Raw genomic sequence first — 26734 nt, 5'->3', positions numbered from 1 at the left:
GTCATTAAGTGCAGGTCACCTGTGCTATATACTATATACCCAAATGCTTTTGTTTTTGGAAATGAGCCCTCTTGCCCAGGAAAGCAGATAAAAATAAGCTATGATTGTTAGGAACATCGGGGGGGGGGGGGGAGGGAGATAATAGGAAGCAACCATATCAATTTACTTTTTGGTAAGCTGAATGCTCACACACACGATGGAAGGCATCTTGTGAGAGCGCCTGTCACCTGCTTTCAATATTCCATTCAAACAAATTATCTATTCTGTGTTGGTTCATTTCTTTGTCTGAAAACACATTTATACCAGAACTCTTTATCTATTTAATAGACTTTATAAGATGGCAGTAGGGTTTATGCTTGCTCATCCCTATGGATTCACACGAATCATGTCGAGCTACTGGTGGCCTAAAGATATCCAGAATGGAACGGTAACTTTTTGTTGCTTCACAAAAAAAAAAAAAAAAAAAGATATTTAAAATGCGTTCATTTTATTTCTAAGCCACTGTATTTTAAAAGATAGTCCCATTAATAATAATAATAAATAATAAATATTTATTTCTTAGCCGCACCCTCTCCCGAAGGACTCGGGGCGGCGTACAGTAAAACATATGAAATAAATATATAGACAAGACATACATATTACAAAAACATATATCAAGGCATGTACAAGGAGGAGGTCGGCTAATGAATAAAAACAATAAAATACAGTGTTTAGAAACCCCTAAATAATTAAATGCAATTAAAATACCCAAATAAAAACCCATCAGGAGCGATATAGTTAGATCAAAGTTGAGCCAGGCCAGCTACTAGGAATAGGTGGGTCTTGAGCTTTATACGAAAGGAGCGGAGGTCAGAGGTATTCCTAATATCCGGAGGGAGGTCATTCCAAAGGAATATGGATAGGGGAACATTACTTTGAAAACAGATTGAAATTGTTGTTGTCATGTCTCTGCTAGTGTAGTTTTACGGCAGCATTTTAAGCATTGTATTTTATATTTTTATCCATTTATTTTGTTTGTATTCATCTTTAAACAGCTGAGAGGATGTTTTGATGAGCAACTGTTTAGATTTTAGTTTATACAAAATATGAATTGTATAATTTCACTTTAAAAACATTTGCACAGAAACATTCACATATGGTAGAGAAAATTAACTTTTGCGAGTAGTTTAGCCTAACCGACATTTGCAGTGTCAGCTTAGACTTTTTTTTAAACTGTCAAGGATTCTCAAATTTTTGTGTAGATTATAATAAGAACCTTGATGGCTTTCCAGTGTCTAGGTCTGTTGCTCCTAGAAATGTTTAAAAGCCAGATAATATGAATGAATGCAGATATTTATTTAGCAAGTTCAAATCTTGCTTCTTATGGTTTAGTAATGATGTGCCATTTTTTAAAAACAAGGACTTGAATGATTGGGTTGGACCACCAAGCAATAGTGATGGATCCATTAAACCTGTGACAATTTATGCAAATGAAACTTGTGGCAATGGCTGGATCTGTGAACACCGTTGGGATGAAATTCGGTAAATGCTTTCAATGCTACCTTATACAGAGCCTTCTTGAGAGTAAATTTGCTCTTCTGTATAGCTAGGGTTCAAATAACCCATTTTTTTCCTAAGTAAGCGGATAGATTTTCAAGATTCCTCTCCCTGCAAAATTTTGTGCAGATGCTTTGAATTATAATTCCCTTAATTTGTGGACTTCAGAGCAATTGTATCCAAAAGTTGCTGTAGGCAGCAAGAAAGATAGGCAAGATCAGTTGTCAATGTAGCAATAGTAAAGAGACATTATATTTGGAAGTAACTCAGACAGGTACTTTCTTAAGTCACTGAATTATATGTTGCACATTTTTTTTTACATAAACAGATTTATAAAATTAATGTCAGCCCCATTAGGTAGTTTGGACCTGGAAATCAACTCCACATGAAAGCAGAAATTGCTTTGATTAAGATTGGCTATAATTTCAGAATCTTGCAACTCTGATTTTGCTGTAATTCTTCCTCCCCCTTGTACTTCATTGAATTAGGGAGGTGACCCTCTGAGCCTTATGTTATCTATCTGTTGTGAATTTAAAATATTTTACCCCTGGCTGCCCTAGCAACTGATCTTGCATATCTCTATCAAGATAATCTTCCGGTAGTTTCTACAATTACCAGATTGTGTAAAGGTGTGTGTGTGTTCCTTACACTGATCCATTTCCCCCCACATTTCAGGAACATGGTGATATTCCGAAATATTGTCTATGGGGAGCCAATTACAAACTGGTGGGATAACAATAACAATCAGGTAGCATTTGGACGTGCTGGCAAAGGATTTGTTGTGTTTAATAATGATGACAGGTATGTTTATGTAAGAATTGAAAGATGCTTGGATTTCTATCTTCTACTGTATATGTAATAGGTCAAAATAATTTTGATTTCATCTTTGGATCAAAACTGATTAACTGTTCAATAGTTCCAATCTGCTGCTTTTCTACTGTATGATTGGTCATATTGAAAAGAGTTGAATGTCCGTTGAAACACTGGATGTCACCATCAGTCACTCATACTCACCAGCTATCCACAGCACTGGATTTTCTGATATCCCTTCTCTTTAGATTTTATAGTGGGATCATTGGGCAGATGCATTCTAGCTTTTCAGCATACCATGCTAGGCTTTTAACGAAGCTTCCGTGACCCTCCAATCATTGTATAGCCAAAAATATTGTAAGGAACACAGATAAGAGTAGAATTCATTTGTTGGAACAGTTTGGGCGATTAAATAATATGGGTTGTTCTTCTTGAGGGTCAGATATCAATGCAAACTTGGTTGCTGCTATTGAGATGCCATTATAGTTTGTCACTATAAACCATCATTCTAGAAATAGACAGTCTCCTCTGTTTCTGCTCCAGAATATCTTCCAACATAGCAAGTGGGAGAAGAGAATTTGTGTTCGTCTGCATGTTGTGTAAGCACTACGGTTGGGTAGAGTTTCAATGGGATGATTTGATCAGATGATTATTTGAGTCAATTATCCCATCAAAGCAGAAGTGTAAAAGAGACACCACTACTTATCTGGAGCAGCCAGATACTTTTTGATCTCTTTGCTAGTATTCTACATGTACAGAAACCACTTTAATCAAAGTGTTAGACTTAATTGACATTTCACACCAAAGTGGAGGCATATTTCATTGTCTGTAATATTTGAAACAAAAGTCAAATTTGGAATATGCCCATTGTCTTACCAATGTTTTGCCTGGCTATAGCTGCTTGGAATAGTAATTCAACATTCTAAGCTAGGCTGTTACGCTAAAGTGATTTCTACTTTGGTTATACAATACTATGGATTTAATTCCAAAAAAAGAGCTTCAGCATGTGAGCATAGCACCTGTCTTAGCACATTTTCTCTCTCAGCAGCTGTGACTTTTCTGAGGATCACAGAGTATCTTACATGTGTTGTTTGCAGGCCATGTTGATTCTAGCAAGCTAAGTATATACTTAGTATATTCACACGTATTCATTTAAATGTATTGACAAAAGTAGATGAAATAGAGAAAAAGAAGTATGTATATAGACTCCATATGTCAGATCACATAAATAAGATAAAATTTGGGAGATACTTTGAGGTAAATGAAAGGCAATTTCGGCTTTTATTTATTTACGTAGCGTATGACAAGTAATTTGAGTTCGTTATGGATAGGATTGAATCTGAGGCAACCTGCCTATCATCATATTCAAAAACCATATAAAACTGAAAGTAAAGAAGCCCTTTTATTTATTTTGTCTGGTAAATGGGGTGCATCTCTACCTCATATAGGAGAGAGGCCTATCTTTGGAGACATAGGCATAGGTAACTTCAATTATTGTAATGGAAATATTTGATGAAAATGGTAGGGAAGGCAGTCCAAGAAATTCTGCTGGCCCAGAAATTGGCAGTTACTGTTGGTGAACATTGTTTGTGTTGGAACAGCTTCATGAATGGCTGGTTGCCTTCTAAGGTCATTACAAGACATGTTAGTTTAGAAAATGATTTGTACATGGGTTACCAACAGACTTTCAATATAGTAATTTTATGAAATAATGTAAACCAAGATAGAAGAATAGAAGGAGAAAAATAGAAGACGGAGAAGAAGAAGAAAAGAGGGGGGGGAGAATGAAAAGTAATAAAGAAAAATTAATCTATAAGTAATTTCCAACCTTCATCACAATAGCTATCAACAATTTTAGTAATTTGTCAACTCCTCTTAAAATACTCTCTTCTTCCCATCTTTTTATCTATAAATGAATCCATAAAGCACAATCATTTCAGTCCCGATGTTGGCAAAAGTCCCTTCAGGCTAACAGAAATGACAACAAATCTTTATGACCCTTGATCAAATAAACTAATTTTTATATTCTTTCCTTTTATTCCTATCAGTCTTAAACTTTACTCTGTTTAAACAATGTTGCAAGTTTTTTTTTTAAAAAAACTTGATTTTATTTTCATTCTTTGTCGCTTCTCATGAGATTTTTCACAATTTTAACAAACCTCTATTGTAAGTCCAATATAGGAAAATTATCCAGGTCATTCTCTTGGTTTATTGTTTGTATATCTCTTATAATTATTTTAAAAAATGTGGTTTCTTTGATATGTCCAATATAATATCTTTTTTCCATGTCTTTCTGTACATTCAAGTGTAACCTGTCATTTGTAAATCCACTTCCAACTTCTTGATCATGGCATGTAAAACATGTTTTACTTTGTTTTTTACTTGTTTATTGCTTCGTTTGTTTTCATGGCCCGGTTTTTGGCATGCCGCAGCCCAGTACTGGTCCATGGACGGACTTAGGGACCCCTGCTTTAATATGTCCAGTGTTAGAATATTTTGCTCCATTCTGTAATTTATACACTTTCCTTTAATTGTAATATTTAGCTCCCTCTGGTGTCCGATTTTTAAAATATTATCTTAACATGTTTTTTTAAAAACTAAGTAAGAATTTTCCATTAATAAATAATTTGCAATTAATTCCAAAACCTTATTTTAAATTTAACTGGACCCTTAGTCCATTTGTAATTTCTTAAAACCAAGGTTTTAATCAACCTTTTGCTGTTTATTCCAATAATTTAAATAAAAACCAGGGCTGCCAAATTTGTTGACCCAAAGGTTTTTAATAGCTGAAAAGCAGTTAACTAGTAATTTCTAAAAGTGATTAGAAAAAGAAGGATAAAAACTTAGTGTCCTTTCAAAGGTACCAAGCAGGGTTTGAGCAAGATGAATATTGTCTTGTATCTCACAACACTAAACATTCTGGAGGCAACACTCTTCCAGTCTCCTTGTCAGGAGCTGCTGTCTGGAGTATATCTGAGTGATCTCAAATAAACTCGTTGTCCAGAGAGGTTTGAAAAGCCAGTCCAGTTTCCAGCTTTTCATTCCTTACCACAGTTTTCAATCTGAAATTTCTTCCTCCAGAAGTCAGTTACTTACATATTTTCTATTCTTGTGTATCCAGTCTAAAAAGAGATGTATACTTGTTGCTAAGTTTGCCATGGATTGATGTGATAATTCTGCTTAACTTTTCTCTAAGTTATGAAACCACATTAGTCACTGAAGGTGAAAAAAGCCCCCTTCCCTATTAGCAATTTGGGAATAAGCTGAAAACATTCTTGTTTATTCAGGCTGCTTAATGTTTTAGTATTTTAATATTTTATATTTCTTGATTTAATGTGTTACCATTTTATTATACATTTTATGAGACATTCATAGCAATGGGTGGCATATCATTTTCTGAATATAAATAAAAGAATAAAATTATCTTTTATTGTACAGGAACTTGTCGGTAATCCTTCCAACTGGACTTCCTGCTGGGGTTTATTGTGATGTCATTTCAGGACGAAAGGAAGGCAAGACTTGTACAGGAATTCAAATCCATGTGGCTGCTAATGGCATGGCACATTTTCAGATTAATTACCAAGCAAAGCATCCCTTCATTGCAATTCATGTTGAAGCCAGACTGTAATATATACTGATGAACATTTCTCCTGTTTGATTGGTTTCTGTTCTCTGTGTATTATAAAGCTGATTTTATACATTATTATTTATTACTTCTATAGGCTGGTTCTATCATAACTCACGATGTTATACAATGCAAGGCAACTTACAGCAATGCAATTCAAAACAATACCAAAAACATGTGGAATAAAATAATATAAACTTTTAACAGACCAGTTATCCTGCAAGGAATCCATTTCTATCCGTTTCTAATCCAAGACCTGGGAGAAGAGCCATGCTTTTGAGGATTGTTTAAATATAGTCGGTGAAGTCCATGTGAATATCTGGGGGAGGTTTGAATTACCAAACAAGCAATGCAACAGAGAAGGTTTGCTTCCTGAGTCTTACCAGGTGACATTGCCTGATTGTATGGGATAGATAGAAACTATAGAAGATAGATGGCCCCTCAAACAATTCAGCCCTATGTCATGAAGTGTTTTATAAATGATAACCAATAACTTGAAGTGCAGCCAGAAGCTTACTAGTAACTAGTGCAGTTTACAAAACAGATTCGTTCCATGGACAGATTGTGGCGTGCCCATAACCGTCTGCACCATTGTATACTGGACCAGCTGCAATTTCAGATGTGGTCTTCAAAGATGGCCATATCTGGAGTTCATTGAAGTAGTCCAAATGGAAGGCAAGCAAAGCCTGAGTGATTGTCCTCCCAGTCTAAGTATGAACACAATTGGCCGCTAGATGAATTATGCAAGGAAGACCTTCAAAGAAACCCCCCAAAATGTGTGCCAATGCTGAAGGGAGAAATAAAACTTTTGGAATAAGCATTCCTGCATTTTCAGTTCCAGGTAGTCCAAATACCCCCAGGACATTAGTCTTGTTGAAATTGAGATTGTTCCTCCCCATTCAGACCCATGCAATCTTCAATCACTGAGATAAGATCTTGATAGCATCATTTGTTCAGCCTATGGTTGAGATTTATCACTAAGTATCAGTGTACTGATGATACCAGACTCCAAACGGATGAGCTCATCCAGCATCTCATATAGATAATAAAGAGAGGAGCAAGAGCATAAGGCCCTGAAGCACTGCCTTGATTTCTCCCTCCTGCCAATACTGATTAGACAAAAGAAAGGAGAATGATGTTCTGACCTAGGCTTCCCCAGCAGCACAAAGCCAAGTCCTCGTCCCGATAAACCCCTTTTATTTATTTTACAGTGAATTCCTCTCCATCAAAATCCTGGCCCACAGTCTTCAAGATAGTTCTCAATTGCGAACCCTTATCAGGCTTGGAGATTTGCCAGATTGATGTCTTTCAGACACCGCAATACTTGGCAATAATGCAGGAATGAACTAATTGTCTCCTGCAAGCACCCCTCCCCTTTCCTCCTCTTTTATTCCCTATGGAAGGGGCCTTTAACAGTCCACCTGTGGCTCTACTCCCAAGTCAACCCTTGTTCCTTAGCTGTTCCCTTCATCTGCAACTCTGCGCATGTGCACACTAGGAACAGTCCAGCTGTTTGTCTGCCTCACTGATCTCCGACTCCGAAGGCAGCTGATAACTCTCAAACGTCCTGGCCTTCGATGCAGAGCACTCGTCAGAGCCTTCCCCAAACTCCAGGACTGGCCCATGTTCCTCCCCAACCCCCTCACTTTCCAAATCTGCTGCCAGCTCCCCAGGCTGCTGGCAGGCCACAACAAATGACACCACCAGGTTTCCCATGCCTAATTCCTCTTAGTGGTTCAAAAGGATATGTTCTATGGTATTGATGCTTGCTGAAAGATTAAGAAAAAAACAGGATAGTTGCAATACCAGGATAGTTGGCTGCCTCACACATTGTCAGCAAGCATAATCTCTGCCACTTAACATGCTGTGAAACCTATCTGGAAATTTATTAAAAAATAAATGCCATTTATAGCCCAATCTTGTTAATATTGTTACATAAACTTTGGATGCCTTGTCCATACCGAGATACCCTGCAGAGTCATTCCAACATTGGACCCCAATTCTTGCTAGGTTGTTCTTGAAAAACCCATAAACAAGACATGAAGGTAGTTACTCTTCCTCATTGTTCGTCTCCCAACAAGCAATTGTTATGAAAATAGCCTCTCTAAACAGGGTGCTCAAATTTTACTACTTGTAGCCTTTAGACTTTAAAATGGACTTGACTGTGATATTTGTGGAAACTATTCTGAAGCTTTGGAGAACTGATGAAAAATCTTAACTTCCTGATAAGAATTTTTGTCCCTCCTCCAGGGCATGAAAGCTGCTTCCGCTAATCAGTGGGTATCAATGGAAGAAGGATCAAAACAGAAAAATGATGATCTCCTATCAGTGCTTGATAGGAAATAATAGCTTCCCTCCTCCTTTTTCCAGATAATAGTGTTTCTTGCCCAAACCAAAATTTGCATGACAAATTTATGGAAATAATTTTAAAACATAAAATAGGAATCCCCGATCTCACTTTGGCTGCAGGACTGGTGACAGATAAGCAAAGAGGAAAAACAAAAGCAAAGCAAAACTCATCTCTGCCACTTTACTATATAGTTACAATGCTTCATGCAGAATTCCCCCAGTGCAGAATAATTCTGGTCTGCAGAACTCAAAAACCCCCAAAATTCAAGAGAGGTGTTGAGGTAAAGACAAACGATCAACTCCCTACCTTGAGTGTAGAGAACAACTGCTTCAGACCACAGGTTTTAATGCATAGAAAAGTAGCAAGATTTTATGCCTTACCATATTCTGTGTTTATTATTGGGATAAGAGGAGAGTTGTGTGGGTTTTTATTGGTTCAGATGACATTTCTTGGTTTAGGACACTATATACTTTTTGCCATTTAATCTCAAGCAGGCAAATATATTGGGCTGTTTCCATGGCTTAATGCTAGGCTAAATTATGTATCATTTCCTGCTGTTTGGGGGAATAAGTGTTATAAAGTACAGCTTGCTATGTGCTGGAGGCCACTTTTTTTTCTTTTTCTTTTTTTGATTTGTAGATGTCCTTGAAGCAGATAGTACATTATCTAATATATTTTGTTGAAGATGGATGTGATTAATTCGTCTGAATCTTATCTTGGTTTATGCATTCAAAGTTTTCCCCAGGGAATTTAGTGCTTTATCTTCACCTGTTTCTCTTGTTTAAACCATCAAGTGGCGTGACCTTTGATTAAAGGAAATTTGCTAAAAGTAAGCCAATTGTGTTGAATGTCTCATGACTGATGTGTACTTTGATCTGTACCAGAAATATAAATACAGTACTGAAAACTGCAACTGGGAGCAGAGAAAGACCCATTACCCAAGGCAGAATGTGGATTTTAGTTCTCCTTGCTGGTCTGGAACTTTGTTTGGCTCAGTATAACCCAAATACATTGCCTGGAAGGACATCTATTGTTCACCTCTTTGAATGGCGTTGGAATGACATTGCTCTTGAATGCGAACGTTACTTAGCACCTAATGGATTTGGTGGAGTTCAGGTAGGTACATTTTGGTGGTAATTTCTGGGAAAGATGTCTAGTTCTTTTGGCACAATTTCTCTGATTCCAAGAAAATAAATATTGAATTTAATTAAAATTCAACAATGTTAACAATAGCGAAGGGCTGTGGGAATGTTTTCATGGTATAAATCACTAAATCATCTTCCAAGCATGCTGACTCAACTTCCAGGATTTCCCAGGCAGTGTGCCAGTTGCTTAGGATTCTGGGAGTTGAAGTTTACACATCTAAAGAACAATGTAAATGGAGATTTTCAGTCATTCAGGTCATGGTTGTTCCAAAAATGCTCTTTTTCAAAAAGGCAAGTGGACTTTGTTTTTCCTTGAAGACATTTCGTTTTTCATACAAGAAGCTTCTTTTGCTTGGTTTGGAAAGGACTGGCCAAAATGAATGACCCTTTTGTAAAGACTTGGCAGTGAAATTGTTGCATCAACCTATTTGTGATGTAGAGTAAATTCATGTTTTGTTGTACTGAGTATGTGAAGTTAACATGTAACTGTAACTGTTCCAACTAATTAATTGGGCATATAATTTGCAATTCTGTTTCTTTTCAAGCATCCAACTACTTGGTTAAATGAAGGCAAATGAATAAGTAGCGAGATGGATACTGGTAGAAGAATTGTTGCATCAACAGACAATCAGATTGCTGATTTATTCAACATTTATTTTCAAAATGGCAATCTGAGCACCTCAGCTGCCATTTAATTAAGTACTTCATTAATCATAAGGACTCTCTGGCACAAGAGAAAGAAAACAAAACCATATTATATTTTTTTAATGGTTACATCATGTGTAATGGGTATTGTGGAAATGAAAGCACTGTAGAGTATTAAAGCTGAGGAATTTTTACTGATGACCATTTTGCTTAATGATAATACTCCATCAAATGCTGATTGTTATACTTTTCCATCGGATGGTAAATATGTTCCCATATTATTCCAAAGAAATAGAAGAATAATGTGATTTATTATTATTATTACCCATCATGTAATATAACAAGCTGGACCAGTATTTTATTTACATTTTCCAAACCAATGTATAGCAAACAACTTATTTAACAAGTAACATCTAATTTATCATGCTGTCTAATATATATTCACTAGAGTTCTGGTCTTCTATATACACTGAATGTTCCTCCAGTACTTTGTTAAGAAATGATATAAAATGAAGACATGGTAACTTTTCTAGCTGGCTGTAGCTGACATAAAAATATGTTTCATGTACATTGAATCATGTTTATTTTATTAACCCAGTAGAAGTTGCTGTTTGTGTTGAAAATAAGGCAGTCAATCTCACTTCATATTCAAAATGTATTGCCACCCAAAATAAATCAATGTTTTGTCAAATGCGCAAGCAAGCCTACTGCCCAGTTGTGATCAAATAATATTCTGAGCATCAAATGGATTATACGTTCTTCTTGTGGAGTAATAGAAGTGAATTCAGAGTGTAGTTCACTCCTGTAGTGAATTAGACTTCTGGCTAGTTCTCCCAGTTTTCTCCTAATAAATATTTTATTTTGAAAGGATGGGAAAACTGATTGTGTGAGGGACATAGAAGCTGTTTTGCTGGCTTTTGATTAACTGAAGCAGAATTCATAGGATTTCCAGTCACTCTCTAAGTTTCTGATTTCAAGAAAACCCATGAACTTGAAGAGGAAAAAGTAAGGAAAGGCTTTCTGCACACTGGGCTTTTCCAAACTTTTTTTTAAAAAAGGATTCCTTAAGAAACCCAAGTGCTTTCAAATCAAGGTAAGGATTGTACCATAGAGAATCTCCATAGTCCCATGGGCTATGTAAAAAAGGATTTTCAGCCTGCCACTGAGCTACTGAAATAATGCTCTGTGTTGTTGGGTGATGTTATTCAATTCACAGATCTCTCCTCCAAATGAAAACCTCGTCATTACAACACCATGGAGACCATGGTGGGAAAGATACCAACCTGTCAGCTACAAGCTCTGTACACGATCTGGAAATGAGACTGAATTTAAAGACATGGTGAACAGATGTAACAATGTTGGAGTAAGTGATATTTTGTTTGAGACCTTTGATTCAAGCTAATTCTGCTTCCATAACAGTGATATGTATTCTTAGATTATAGATGGGACCATCTTTTAGTCAATTCAAAATGGAATCATTTTAATTGGATTAATTTAGAAAATGATCCTGAATATCCTAAAGTCATCTAATTTAAGATTGGCCCCTTCCAAATAATCACATTCCAGGAAATATAATGTCGAGTGCTATAAAATCTAGTCTCCTTAACTCTGAGAGACTGCCTGGAGTCATCTTTTCTTTGAATTAACAAAATGAGGACAAAAGTTACTGCTGGATTTTAGATATGTGATGTAATCTTCTACGATTCCATACACACGTACAGAAACATTCAGCATGCAAAAATGATAAGAAATGTAGTTGATGTGACTCTCAGTGCCTAAAAATGTAAGGAATTAACGAAAATTATATTTGACATAATTAACATAAACCTCAGTCCGTGTTGACTTACTAGTCCTGGGAATTGAGAGAACTATGTTTTGTATTATTCCTAGTCAGCTAGGAGCCTGGTCTACAAGCTGGGTCTAAATAATACAGGTGTAGTAATAGGAGCTATTTTGGGAACACAAACCAGCCACCAGCCATCTCTAAATTTTGAAAAGAGGAAGGATCAGCAAGGACCATTCAAAAAACACAGCATGGGAAAGCAAACTTCATCTTGAGTGAAATCATCTACTGGTTTTTGTAAATTGTTTCATTGCTACTATTTTTATGTCTGCCCTACAAAGGTGAAATGTAAATTAGGATTGGATAGGTTCTGGAGGTACGGAGTGATCACCCTCACAAGCACAAGGTCTCTTATTTGATATCCTTTGGCTGTGATGCTGCTAGCGTATACAGTTCAGAGCAGTACTTTGGCAAATCAGCAAGGGGAGGAATTTTATCACTGGGAAAGGAGCACCTGCCAGGAACGTGGTTTCCATGTCTTTAACTGAGCCTGGTGCACAGATGGTATCATTCAAAGGGCAGCTGGGTAGCTTCCAAAGGTAGTAATAGCAGCCCAAGGGAGAAAGTGTTCCTAAGATAGGTTGAATATAAGCAATTTGCAAATGTTGCAGCATCTTGAATTATGTGAGTAAGAGAGTGGGAAAATGCAATTATAATGCCTTGAAATTGTGTAGCAACACTTCCAAGCGTTTACGTGTGTCGTCTTACTTAGTTATCTTTACGATCAATTAGCTATTAATATCCCCCTATTATGGTATCCAGACTGCCTTGAGAAAATGATTTTCCAATTAAGGCCAAATTGTGAATGCAAGTCTGGATTTGGAGACTTCCTGATCTATAGTTTGTAAGGGAATTTTGGTTTTATTTTTGTTAAGCTACACTTCTAATTCCAATGGACTAGAAATTAATGTGGTTTTTTCCCCCACAAACCAAAGAATATCTTTCTTGCTCATGATTAACGAAAAAGATGCAGGCTATGTTCATATGACATTGCCATAGAACAGTGTTATGATGTCACAGGATGATGTCATCATGACATCACTGGGACGGGCATGGATTATATAATATGCATGATGATCTCAGGAAGTGCTTAGTGGTGCGGTGGCCTAGAGGTGGCGCTCTCACCTTATAATCGGGAGGCTGTGAGTTCGATCCTAGGTAAAGGCAGATATTTTTCTCTCTGGGCACAATGAGGATACGCGTATCTGCTGAATATAGCTCCACATTGGCGACAGGAAGGGTTTCCGGCCAGTAAATACTCAGCTCTATTCAGTTGCCCAGACTCCACCCTGCAAGGGATTATGGGGTCATTAAAAGAAGATGATGTCTCAGGAAGCGCTTGATGTCACTTCCCTCCCATGCCCATAGAGCAGGGCCTCCTTTCAAGTTGCTTTAACCTGATCGACTATTCTCTGCTCAGGTATACATTTATGTGGATGCTGTTGTCAACCATATGTGTGGAGCTGCTGCTGGATCTGGCCACCATTCTACATGTGGAAGCTACTTCGATTCAAACAAGCGAGATTTTCCTGCTGTACCGTATTCTGGATGGGATTTCAATGACGGGAAATGCAGAACCGCCAGTGGAGAGATAGAAAATTACAATGATCTTGACCAGGTACTTTTCTGAATTCATTCAAAGGTAGCCCTCAACTGACAGACACAATTGAGCCCCAAATTTCTGTTGCTAAGTGAGACATTTGTTAAGTGAGTTTTGTCCCATTTTACGACATTTCTTGCCCCAGTTGTTAAGTGAATCATTGGAGTTGTTAACTTAGTAATACGGTGGTTAAGGGAATTTGGCTTCCCCATTGACTTTGCTTGTCAGAAGAATGCAAAATATGGCCACATGACCCCGGGACAGTGCAACCGTCATAAATATGAGTCAGTTGCTAAGCAGTTGAATTTTGATCATGTGACCATGGGGATGCTGCAGTGGTCATAACTGTGAAAAACAGTCCCAAGTCACTTTTTTCAGTGCCGTTGTAACTTCTAACAGTCAGTAAATGAACTAAGTCGAATATCTGTATATATGTGCATTCTGTTCTTTATTTTTTAATGGTTGAAACAGTCATGCCCAGTGAGACTGCATATAGATGGCCTCATTCTTAAGCCAGGTTTCTGGCACTTATAGACAGAACATAAACATCCTAGAATAATATGTTGATCTTTCATGAGTGTATTATTTTAATGTTATTTATTTATTATTTTTAATTTATTTCTAGGCTGCCTTTATTATTTTACAAATAGCTCAAGGCAGCAAACAACAAATTTTTCCTCTTGATATTTTCCTCACAACAATAATCCTGTGAGGTAAATTGACTGAAGAAAGAGTGACTGGTTGAAAGTCACCTAGCTGGCTTTCATGAGTAAGGCAGGACTTGAACTCACAATCTCCTGCTTTCTAGCCTGGTGCCTTAACCACTAGACCAAGTTAGCTTAGTATTTCACAGGATTAAGCTCTAGTATAAATATGACATTGTGCACATGAAAGTGGATACAAGTAAAATTCATGTATACATGTGTGTATGTGGTTTACTAGAATTATATGTAATCCAGTGGTGGGTTCCCAATTTTTTTACTACCAGTTCAGGTGCGCTCGCGCTCACAACGCTTCTGCGCTTGCACAGAAGCTCATGCGCAGAAGTGTCCAGGTGGGTGGGCAGAACCTCCTGCCACCGCTACTATCAGTTCGCCCTATCCGGGCCGAACCAGGAGCAACCCACCTCTGATGTAACCTGAGCAGAAGAATAAAATTTGCAGAAAAATCAATTAGGATTTCTTAGCCAGAATCTTACATGTTGGTTGTGAGCTGTAAATCTGTGAGCTGTATAGAGATGCAAGCATTTTTGGGGCCCAGTGCCCCACATCTAAGAGCTGTGGCTGGTGGGTCAGATCCTTAATGATCCCTGGACTTGGATGTGTCCTTTTCAGGACAACTGCCGAAATATAACTGATCATTTTGCTTTCATGTTCGCTTAGCCATAACTACTTCTGTCATCCAAACTGCCAACGTATGGTTAACATGAATGACAGTTTGAGCCACGTAACTGACTTAAAGTAATAAATGCTGACTTAGAAGCATTCCTTATTTGTAGTAAATGCATAGGTAAAGGTTTCTTAAGTTTTCTTTGCTGAGATCAAGATGATTAAAGGTGCAATTAAGGTTTAGCTAGACTGGATCTTTCCTTGGCAAAATAGGGAGTCTGCAATCTGTGGATTGTATGTGGTCCCTGTGCCACATTAGGAGTCTTGACAAAGTAGAAAGGGCAGATATTTGCACCTGTGTTGATAACGTTTAGAGGAATTTACAAAAGGTATGATTAAAGCCTTGCAAGGAGATTAATTCCAGCTCCCCTTTTTTTTACACTGCTTAAAAACACACTATTCTCACCAATGCCAGGCTATATTTTTACCCATGTTAAGGGGAATTTAAGGGGCAAAAGGTGTTATTTAAGTCTCTGCCAGTTTGCTCATTAAACCGACAAAACCTTTTTTTCTCCTGTTCATTCTGTGACCACTTTTTTTCCAGTTCCAAGTCTTACATAGAACATTACACGCACACACCATATATGTACACATACATGTATGCTCCCACAGACACATAATGTGTACTTCTACTCTACACTATGGCTTGGTGTGATCTATAAATGTAGTAGAAAGAGTTGTGGTGGAACAGTGGTTAGAATGCAGTATTTATTGCTGGCTAATTCTGCCAACTGCCAGGAGTTCGATCCTGACTGGCTCAAGGCTGACTCAGCCTTCCATCCTTCCAAGATCAGTAAAATGAGGAGCCAGATTGTTAGGGGCATTATGTTGACTCTGTAAACCTCTTAGAGAGGGCTGTAAAGCACTGAGAAGCAGTATATAAGTCTAAGTGCTATTGCTACTCAACATAAATGTTGGTTAAGTTAGTTGAATACTTTCTCATTCAGCAGTTCTGAAGCTGTATGTTGCCATGTAGTAGTATGTTCTATTAAATGAAATCATTAAAACATTAAGACTGGAAGGCCACCTGCTGAGTCTCCACACGATCCTTTTTTTAATCATGTGCCGTTAATGAGAGGACGCTGTGGTATATCTCTGCATTATATTTTATGCTGGGCACAGAGGAATTACCTGTCCACAGTGAGTGAATTTTCAAAGTCAGTTTTATTTATGGATTGCAATAAGCAAGTTTTTGTATTGCCCAACCATCTCTCTGGACTGTTCCCAAAATAAACTTTAAAAAAGTATCAAATACCTCATCAAATATAATAATACTTAATACTGATGGCAAAAGAAGTGTGCCAGTTCAGATAATCAGCTCAGTAACAGGTAATGAACTGGAAGTACATTATTGAAAACTGGAGACATTAAAAAAAAAAGATTGGGAGAATAGAAACTGTCCTCACCACCACCACCACCACCACCCCAAATCCATCATGCAAGGCGAATCCATTTTGGGAAAACTGTGAAGAACTCAGCTGCAATGGCTCCCCTGAGACTAAATACTGTTTAATATTGTTGCAGAAAATAACAGTTTTGACGTTTATTTGGCAGCCAGGTTCAGAAAAGCCAGTCAAAGGCTAGCATGTAACTTCTGAACAACTCTTCTCATGAAAGCACACCTTCTTATACTTTTGTCAAAAGCAGCACAACACGGAAATACTTAACCCATTTCTGATTGGTTACCTTGAGGAAAGAAGCCTTATAAGCAGATACTGTCTTGCTTCCCCTTTTGTCTGGGCCGCAGGTATGGAGCTCTAGTCTTATAATGGCTACGTGGCTTTGTAAGAACTTTAGCTGAACTCTGCGGCTAGGCTTCATACTTCCTGTTCTTTGGCAAGCTTCAAACTCCGTCTTTTATTTTATAATAAGAAGATGAAAGCCCCCTCCCCCCCGAGGCTATCCAGCCTGACCCCATATGTTCACTCTTAATGTCCAAATCTCACTTTGCGTCCTATTTTAATATGTTGTGATTTTTTTTGTAAAAAAATATGTATAAAGTATGCCTTCTATTTTAAGAAAACAGCGTGTATCTTAGGTATCCGAACTTTTGGTAATTTCACTCTGTTCCAATTTCGTGGGCTTGGCGGGAAGCATCCTTATACCTTCTCCATAAGGCACTTTGAAATTAAAGGGATGAAGGACGGCTGAAACAGAGCTAGCATAATTAACTTCTGCTCAGACTGACCAAAGTTTGGGGGATGGGGCTGATTTGAAGAGTTGCAGGCGGGATGAACTGTCCCTTAGATCTCTTCTATGAAGAACTGCTAGCTGGCATCTCCTCATGGGCAGGATGCCAATGTGAACAGCATTTTGTTGCTTGATGATCATCATGAAGTCTCCATTGACTCATAAGATTGTCTGAATAATTGTCACTGCTCTCCTGGAATATTGCTGAGTATGAAGTTAGAACAAGGAATCCTGTCTTCATGACTTATATTACCCAGTTTGATATTCTTTTATTTCAGAAAGCTGGCAGGTAGTAATCTGTATCCTGAAGACCTTTGTCACATCTGGAAGTCCCTGAGACAGGATGAGAGAGATTCCATGTAGACTTGAGAATCCATATCTGTTAGTCGTAACACCATTATTTAGGATTGGAATTCCTTATTTTATTTGGGTTTATTTTAGTAACAATGTCTTTAAATACTTTTAGACACTGCTTATTGTTTTTCTCTTCTACACGTACACACCACACACACACACACACACACACACACACACACAGGTATATACAGATACATACAGACATACATACAGACATACATATACAGTAGAAGGATGTAAAATTTTTGTTATGGTGCAGTGGTTAGAGGGCAGTACTGCAGGCTACTTCTGCTGACTTCCAGCTGCCAGCAATTCGACAGTTCGATTCTCACTGGTTCAAGGTTGACTCAGCCTTCCATCCTTTCGAGGTTGGTAAAATGAGGACCCAGATTGTTGGTGGCAATATACTGACTCTGCAAACCATTTAGAGAGGGCTGTGAAGCACCGTGAAGCAGTATATAGTGCTATCTTCTTTGTATCTATGCAATAAATTTGAATTTGAATTTAGTCTTAATGCCGAGTTCACTTTTCTATATCCTTTTAGCAGTTATCCATGAGAAATTCATCCTTGTAAATGCGTATATACCCCCTAATACTGCTAACCTTTAAATTGTAGAAATCTGGTCAAAAACAAAAATCTGCATTAATATTTCTTGGTTCTGTCTTTTTAAATTTTAAATTTTAATTGTACATTGGGTTTCTTACAATTGGGGTATTTTAATGGTGATTTTTAACTGTCTAAATGTTGTAATTTGTTACCTCCTCCGTGCATGTGTGTCTTTGTATATATGTATGTTTATGTGTTTGTACACATGTTTTATGTTCTATATGCTCCATTGTACGCCGCCCCGAGTCCTGTCTGGAAAGGGAGCGGCTAATAAATTCAAAGTATTATTATTATTATTATTATTATTATTATTATTATTATTATTATTATTCTCACATTGCTATAGCTAGGGGTTTTAACATAAGATTAAATTTAAATGACAATCTGCTGTAATTCTAAATTTTATCATTGCAACTTGTCCGAGAGGTTGACCCCTCAACTTGAGTATGTATATATATATATTTATTATATTTATTATATTTATTATATTTATTATATTTATTATATTTATTATATTTATTATATTTATTATATTTATTATATTATTTATTATATTTATTATATTTATTATATTTATTATATTTATTATATTTATTATATTTATTTATAAGCCACCCATCTTACCTCAAAGTAACTTTTGGACTCTGAGTTCTATAGACTGGGCGTTCTAGTCCCACCTTAACCATAAAAGCCAGCTAGGTGACCTTGGGCCAGACCCTCTCTCTCAACCCAACTCACCCCACAGGGTTGTTGTTGTGAGGAATATAACAGGAAGAATGTGCGTTGGATAAGTTTGACACCTTGAGTTACTTGTAAAAATAATAAAAGTGAGATACAAATAAATAAACTGAAATTTTCTTTGGTTACCAGAGTCCAAGAATAGCTTTGGAGACATTAGAGTCTGTTTATGTTGGAAAACGTGCTTTGGATGTGTTGGTTTTTTAAAATTAACTTTCTGAACAGGTTCGGAACTGTCGCCTTGTTAGTCTTCTTGATCTTGCACTAGAGAAGGATTATGTGCGTTCCAAAGTTGCAGAGTATATGAATCACCTAATTGACATTGGTGTAGCTGGATTTCGCATTGATGCTTCCAAGCACATGTGGCCTGGGGATATGAAAGCCTTTTTAGACAAACTAAAACATCTCAACATGAAATGGTTTGCTGAAGGGACAAGGCCATTCATCTTCCAAGAGGTAAACTGCCTACATATCTATTTTATACTAAGGATCAATATCAAATACATCACGAGGATTGGAAAAAAGGCAAGGCTGGACATTTTCTTAGGCCTCCAGCTCCAGATAAAAGCCAAAGTTGGAGGCAGTAGAGGAACATGAGAACATAACCTTATTTGTTATGATAAGCCACCTAATGAAAATAATTTAAAAACAGTAGATTAAAAGATCATAATTCCAATTCTGGTGTGGAATATATGTCAACTTTAATTTATGCCACAAACTTGAGATTGCATTAGTAAAATTGGATGGTTCCTAATTGCATATGTGAACTGGCTCTACTGAAAAGCAAGTAATATGAAGTGATTTTGTATTTCTTGAAAGTTAACACCAGTGATGTGTGAACCAGGCAATCCTATTTGATTGACCTGAAGGCAAAGCCAGAGCTGAATTATTATGCCTGTGTTTATATAATTCAGTAAGCCATGGTTTACATCAGGACTGTCAAACTCGTGGGCCGGCTGCCTCATGCTCTGGTCACGCCCACGCCCAGTTTAGCAAAGGGGAAAAAAGACGCCGACATTGTCACGATGTTAAAAAGTTTGCTAGGCCTGAACTGCCTAAACTGACATTCAAGAGTTAAACTAAGAAAGCTTTATTGCGCAGGTCATAAAACAAAAAAAGGTTCTTATCTGAAAGTGATTTATTGCGCACGCGTTACACATTCCAAAATTCCTCTCTTCTTTGTTCGGCAGCCAACTTTGGCAGACGTAGTTTTCATTATCAAAATGTAACCAATTAGTTATTTTCTGTTTCATTTACTTTTATTATTTTATTATTAAAAGTTTGTTTATTAATTAGAATTCTTAAAGACTTTTACTTTTCTCAATATTTCAAAAGATATGCGGAAGGGAATCAGCCACGGTCCATTGATCTCCAACAGGGTGTTTTTCCCCTGACAGACATGACGACGTGAGTTTGACACCCCTGGTTTACATAGTTGGGTTCATTGAGTTGGTTAGGTTCATATTAAAACTTAAATCCTGATTTAGAAACCTCACTGACATCATTCTTACGGTACAATAAACTAAACTACAGACAAGCAAAATGTACTTAGCTTAATGAGAAGGAGGATCTTATTCAACATAGACTCCATATTAGATTGCTCTATTGCAGGGGTGTCCAAACTTGGCAATTCTGGGAGTTGAAGTCCTCAAGTCTTAAAGTTGCCAAGTTTGGACACCCCTGCTCTATTGCTTTATATTATCAGGAGATGATTCCTGTTGCCAGGTATATTTATGCAAACTATATAGTGGTTTTTTTTTTCATTTATAGTTGTATGCCACAATATCTTTCCTTCTGATTTTTACCAGGTGATTGATCTAGGTGGGGAGGCCATTTCATCCAGTGAGTACTTTGGAAACGGCCGAGTAACTGAGTTCAAATACGGTGCCAAACTAGGGACAGTCATTCGCAAGTGGCATGGAGAAAAGATGACTTATTTGAAGTAATTTAGCTTTCCACTTTAAAAAAAAAAGTTTCCTAACACATTGACATACTGTATTCACTTAATCTGACTCTTGCTGTCTTTTTTTTTTAGGAACTGGGGTGAAGGCTGGAGTTTTATGCCTTCTGATAAAGCTGTTGTCTTTGTGGACAATCATGATAACCAGAGAAGTCACGGAGGTGGTGGAGCTTCTATTTTGACCTTCTGGGATTCCAGGTGAGAAGCACTTCTGAAGGTCCTTTTGCCAGATGTCTTGTGGACTAATTGGCAACTGCCTCAAGTAGGAGGAATTGGGATAGTAGCAACAATTCTCAAAAGTGTTCTTACTGAGTTTTTCAGTTCTTTCTCTGCTTTGGTAGGCAGAACTGTGTGTGCCACGCAGCCTGTTCTGCACCCCTTAAACTAGCCAGCTACCCTCAAGTCGACTAAAATACCTGTGCCGAAGAAAGATATAACTGTCAATCCAATTGCTTCTGTGTATATGGAATGAAGTTAGGTATCTTTTTCTCTTGATCTCAGACACCAAAATCATTATGTCCAGAAGGCTTGACTGAATCTCTCTCTTGCTAGAGAAATACAAATCTGAGTTTCTCTGCTTTTTTTACTCCATATTTAGGCTCTATAAAATGGGAGTTGGCTTCATGCTTGCGCATCCATATGGCTTTACAAGGATCATGTCAAGTTTCAGATGGCCAAGATATTTTGAAAATGGAGAGGTCAGTATGTGTTGTAAACTTAACAAGCAGCTTGGGGAAATGAGTGGCATCTATTAATTATGTATTCAGCATATAGTAGTTGAACCTCACCTCTCCACAACAAAGAGGGAAACTTGGATGTCCCGATGGGTGCCTTTTATTAGGACAATGATGTGACCAGGCTGATTCCTCTTCATCCTCGGCAGTATTTCATAATACTGTTTAATATCTGTACCAGAGATAGGGAATCTGTGGGGCATAGGCATTCCTACCATATCTCTTATGGTTCTCAAGAACTCGTAGAATTGTCTGGTAGAACATTTTGAACGCTTTTTGGGGGACTTGAATATTTTAAATGGATTTGAAGAATGAAACATCCCATCCTCCAAAGCTTTAGGAATTTTTTTCCTGTTAACCAGCCCATCCCACTTACTGGGACCCTTAAAGTGAGCAAGAGACAGAACATGGCTGAGAAAGCCATAAAGCCTATAAGCCTGTAGGTGCCAAATATATTTAATGAATAAATGAGATCATACTAAGTTGGCACCTGGTCTGTAGCTCCAAGGTTGTGACCTTGACTCAGTAATGGGCTGGACGAGATCCAGTCAACAGAAGATAAAGAATAATAGAGTTGGAAAGGACCTTGAAGGTCTTCTAGACTAACCCCCTGCTCAAGCAGGTTACCATATACCATTTATGACAAATTCTGAAATGGTATAATTTTTCCTGCTTGAGCAGGAAATTGGACTAGAAGATAAATTCTGAATTCTGTTACATTTATTAATTTATTTGCCTATATAAGTCTTTCTATTAAGCCTGAGGAATAAACAGTTGGAAAAATTGGAATTCTGTTTTTGTATATGATAACCACAATGAAATTATTGTATGCACAAAGATAGAAAGATTTGGGAGATGTGCGGCAAATAAACTTAGTAAAACAAACATAGGAATGGTTGGTGAAGGTGATAGAATTTATTGAGATGGCCAAATGGACATTTGATTAGAGAAAAGACATTTATTGATGACTGGAAACCCTTTATGGGCTTTTTGCATAAAAGAAAAAAAATGAAATTATGATTGTCAGGCAGTTTAGTTTATAGGTATTTTAATCTCGCTTGTTTTATTTATTTTTTACATTTTCTTTTCATGTCTAATTTGTATTTAACAATCAGGATATTAATTCATGGGTTGGTCCCCCAAGTTATGAAGATGGATCAATTAAGTCTGTAACAATTAATCCAGACACAACCTGTGGCAATGGCTGGATCTGTGAACATCGGTGGCGTCAAATAAGGTTAGAAAATTTCACAATTCCTAGATATGCATACTTCCCAGATCCTGTCATCTTCTCTAGACCAATTGGATTTCAGTTCCCATAATTTCCAGTCAAAACATGTTACACATCAAGCTGGGAAAAAGCTACTGCAGGTCAAGGTTTTGAATAACTATTTTTCCTTCTCTCCTCCAAGGAATATGGTTATTTTCCGCAATGTTGTGGATGGGCAACCATTTACCAATTGGTGGGACAACAACAGCAATCAAGTGGCATTCGGTCGTGGTAACCAAGGATTTATTGTCTTCAATAATGATGACTGGTAAGTAAACAGGAATTTTACATATAGGAGGCAGACATCTTCTTGGAACTTGGGACTACATTGCAGCATTTCCCAAACAAAATGCCTTTCAGTTCTGTGACTGTGGACTCCATAACCTTCATCTAACCTTGCCCTTGGTTTTTTTGGCTAGAGAATATGGGATCTGTAGTCCAGAATTCTATAATGTACTGGGCTTGGAAAGGCTACTATCTGTCTCAAACATGTTAGTCAGATTCAGATAATTCAGGAAAGTGTTTATTACATTTTGCTTATTTAGAAAATCATAATTAATCAATCAATTAATTAGTATGCTGCCTGGGACACGGTAACTCAGAGGCTCAGTGGCTAAGACGCTGAGCTTGCCAATCAGAAAAGTTGGCAGTTCAGCAGCTTGAATCCCTAGTGCCGGGTAAGGGAGTGAGCTCCCGTTACTTGTCCCAGCTTCTGCCAACCTGGCGGTTTGAAAGCACATAAAAAATGCAAGTAGAAAAATAGGGACCGCCTTTGGTGGGAAGGTAACAGCATTCCGTGTGCCTTCAGTGTTTAGTCATGCCAGCCACATGACCACAGAGATGTCTTCGGACAGCGCTGGCTCTTCGGCTTTGAAACAGAGATGAGCACTGCCCCCTAGAGTCAGGAACGACTAGCACTTATGTGCGAGGGGAACCTTTACCGTTACCTTTCATGCTGCCTGACTTCAAACAACACTGGCCAGCTTTTAGCTGATCTTTGGGTTTGCACCTTTGCCAACTACTATTGAAAGAAGAATATGGTCACACACAACTCACAAAATAATAGTAACAGTAGTGTGCAAACTACTTTGCAAAGCAATTGGGCCCCATAAGCCAATTCTTGTGATTTTAACTCAAAACATTCTTAAACAAATGAAATACAGGAAAAGATGAAGTACACATCTATAGGAAGGATTAGAGATATTATCAAAAAAGCCTGACATAATCTACTTTGGGACTTTAAATGCTAAAAGACACTTTGATTTCATTGTATTACAAAATAGAGTCTCAAAGCAACAAAATTAAATCTAGGGAATAAAGGTGTATGATATAAAATCACTACATTTGCCTAATTTGAACACTTTTCTTTATTAATAGGAATCTGAGTGCCACGTTGCAAACTGGCCTTCCTGAAGGAATTTACTGTGATATTATATCTGGACAAAAGGAGGGTAATACCTGTACCGGAATTAAAATCCATGTCCATGGAGATGGCACTGCTGATTTTAACATTAGCAATTTTGCTGAGGATCCATTTGTTGCCATTCACACCAAAGCTAAATTATAATCTTAGTATGAGAAACATAGTTCAGCAATTTTGTTTTCCAAAGTAATGGACGTCTTCAAAAATCATTTTTGTCTTCCGATAGTTTTTCCATTTGCTTTATTGAGAAAAGATCTTAGCTCTTTGTTTTGTCTGTGGGTTTTTTGTTACGTTTAGCCTGTTAAACGTATCTCAAACAACTTCAGGTGGCCAGTCCTGAGCATAATAATGGATAAAATAGTCACAACATTTACTGCCCCATCACATGTTGATGGGGCAGCTAGCTACTTCATCGCATCAGTAGCTAGCTCTGACATCTGCAATGTGGGGTCTTTCTCGCCATATCAGTGGTCCCCAACTTTTTTGGCTCTGCAGACTGGCAGCCGGGTGGGAGAGGAGATGATTTCCCACAAGCACTCGGGACCAGGGATTGGGGATCCTGCTATACATAATAATTCATCACAGAATAACCACTGTTTAGAAGTGGTTTCAGAAACCACCTTTTGGTAACAATTTATCCTAGGTCTAGATTCATTTTTTTTCAGTTGAATTGGTCTATATCTAGTTTAATGAAAAGAAGGACTAGGGGTGACATGATAGCAGTGTTCCAATATCTCAGTATTCCAATATCTCAAGGGTTGCCACAAGGAAGAGGAAGTCAAGCTATTCTCCAAAGCACCTTAAGGCAAGACAAGAAGCAAGGATTGGAAACGAATCAAGGAGAGAAATAATCGAGAACTAAGAAGAAATTTCCTGACAATTAAAACAATAAGTGAAACAAATTGCCTCCAGATGTTGTGAATGCTCCAACACTGGAAGTTTTTAAGAAGACTTTGGACAACCATTTGTCTGAATTGCTATAGGCCTCCAAGGTCCCTTCCAACTATTCTATTCTACTCTACTCTTCTCTAGTATTCTGTCCTCACAACAAATGGAGTTACATGACAATAGAAAGATAGATTTGGGGAGGCTGTCCCCTAAAATGAATTTTCGTTAGTTCTTTGAGGTAGTCCAGACAAGAAGCACAATCAGGAGTATTACCTTTATTATTATGTTAAGAGAATCTAGTTAGAGTGAAAGTATCCCCCCCCTTACTTTTGTGTAAAGTAAAAAGGAATTTTACTTTACAGAAAACTAGGGAAGGTCTCTTCTGAAACATTTCCCATACCCTCCTTCCTTTTGAGGGCTGAATTGTCTTTTACATGCCAGTTGTCCAATCTACATTTCTCTCTCCTGTGTTGCAAGGTTATTCCCACATGCCATTACAGTTTCCCACCATCTTTGCATAGGGAATGTCTATAGAGAGAGGTAGCTTAAGCTGTAGGTGACGTTTGCATTGAATTGGATCTGTTCTAACTATATTTAACTGATGGAGACCACAAAAGGTAGCTACGATAGATGTTGAAGAAGGTAAACACTAGCAATGTTTTTTAGCAAGACATTTCCCAGGAACAAAAATAGGAACAAAGTGGGATTGTGTAGTAAAAGAGTATGAACATGCCTTAAGCAACCAAGCTCGTAAGTCTGAAGTTGGCTCAATGCCAAGTGTAACAGGATGTGAAAAATATTTGCCATTCAGAAACATATGTATCTCTGTAATTATTTTACTTAGAGTAAAACAGTGTTATATACACCATTAACTTAAAGTACTGGTGTATATACATAGACTCAAAGCCACACACACACACACACACATCCTTACCATTGCACCAGATATGTTTAAAATGGTTGTAAATATTAGGCAGTATTATAGAATAACATAACTTAAAGCTGTGTCTTGTCTTATTTTGAATTTGTAATATCCAGAATCAGATAAAAAAAATTTCTTGGCTTATAAACCTTGACAATAAATCAGTTACCAAATGAGAACTTTCTGTCTTTTATTTAAATCCATATCCATTGTTACAATATTGCATTACAAAGAAAATAGGAAAAAAACACAAGGTGATACATAAAAAGATTACTACATTTGAATTAAACAAGGTATGATGAAAAAAGAAAAAGTAATTTTTTAATAGTATAGCTTACTTTGTCCTTCTGTTGGTATCCCCAACCACTAGCCGCTGTTTAAATATTTGGGCTTTGCATCAAATACTAATTGTTGCCAGTTTCTATTTGAATCCTAAAAAACTTATTCCATGGGTCCAAATCTGCCTTATATTTTATATAAGAGAGCCATTTCTGCTTCAAATTAACTACACTTTAGAGTGCTTACTGGCCAGATGCTCTTCCTGTCGCCAATGTGGAGTTTTGTTCAGCAGATATATTCTCATTATGCCCAGAGAGAGAAATATCTGCCTCTACCTAGGATTGAACTCCCGGTTGTAGGAAGGACCCCAGGTTTTATTGTGACAGTAAAATGAGCTTCTGTCATGACAATCTCTTCTGACTTT

The 26734-nt window shown here is 37.4% G+C and overlaps 2 protein-coding genes across 15 annotated transcripts in view; both read left to right on the top strand.

Annotated features, from left to right (window-relative positions):
* The window catches only part of LOC309389988 (pancreatic alpha-amylase-like), a 28945-nt gene extending 19622 nt beyond the window's left edge, over positions 1–9323 (top strand). For 5 of the 14 annotated variants that reach the window (XM_081948980.1, XM_081948975.1, XM_081948986.1 and 2 more), the window contains 4 exons: positions 328–427; positions 1400–1521; positions 2212–2337; positions 5785–7299. In XM_081948980.1, coding sequence (XP_081805106.1) covers positions 328–427; positions 1400–1521; positions 2212–2337; positions 5785–5974 — 538 coding nt within the window. In that variant the 3' untranslated portion in view covers positions 5975–7299. Of the gene's footprint in view, positions 1–327; positions 428–1399; positions 1522–2211; positions 2338–5784; positions 7305–9205 lie in introns of those variants that run through there. The other 9 variants (XM_081948974.1, XM_081948984.1, XM_081948982.1 and 6 more) reach the window with 6 other exon arrangements.
* Positions 9270–26210, top strand: LOC309389991 (pancreatic alpha-amylase-like; the record flags this gene model as incomplete). Its single annotated transcript, XM_081948999.1, has 10 exons — positions 9270–9437; positions 11328–11474; positions 13375–13572; positions 19060–19290; positions 20643–20776; positions 20870–20992; positions 21393–21492; positions 22644–22765; positions 22941–23066; positions 24176–26210. 10 exons carry the CDS (start codon positions 9270–9272, stop codon positions 24363–24365), a joined length of 1539 nt encoding a protein of 512 aa, XP_081805125.1. The 3' UTR covers positions 24366–26210.
* Between the last annotated feature and the right edge of the window lie 524 nt (positions 26211–26734).

This window comes from Natrix helvetica (genome assembly GCF_964273705.1).
Source record: "Natrix helvetica genome assembly, chromosome: 3".
In the NCBI taxonomy this organism is placed as follows: domain Eukaryota; kingdom Metazoa; phylum Chordata; class Lepidosauria; order Squamata; family Natricidae; genus Natrix; species Natrix helvetica.
This window is presented reverse-complemented; position numbering and strand designations above follow the sequence as displayed.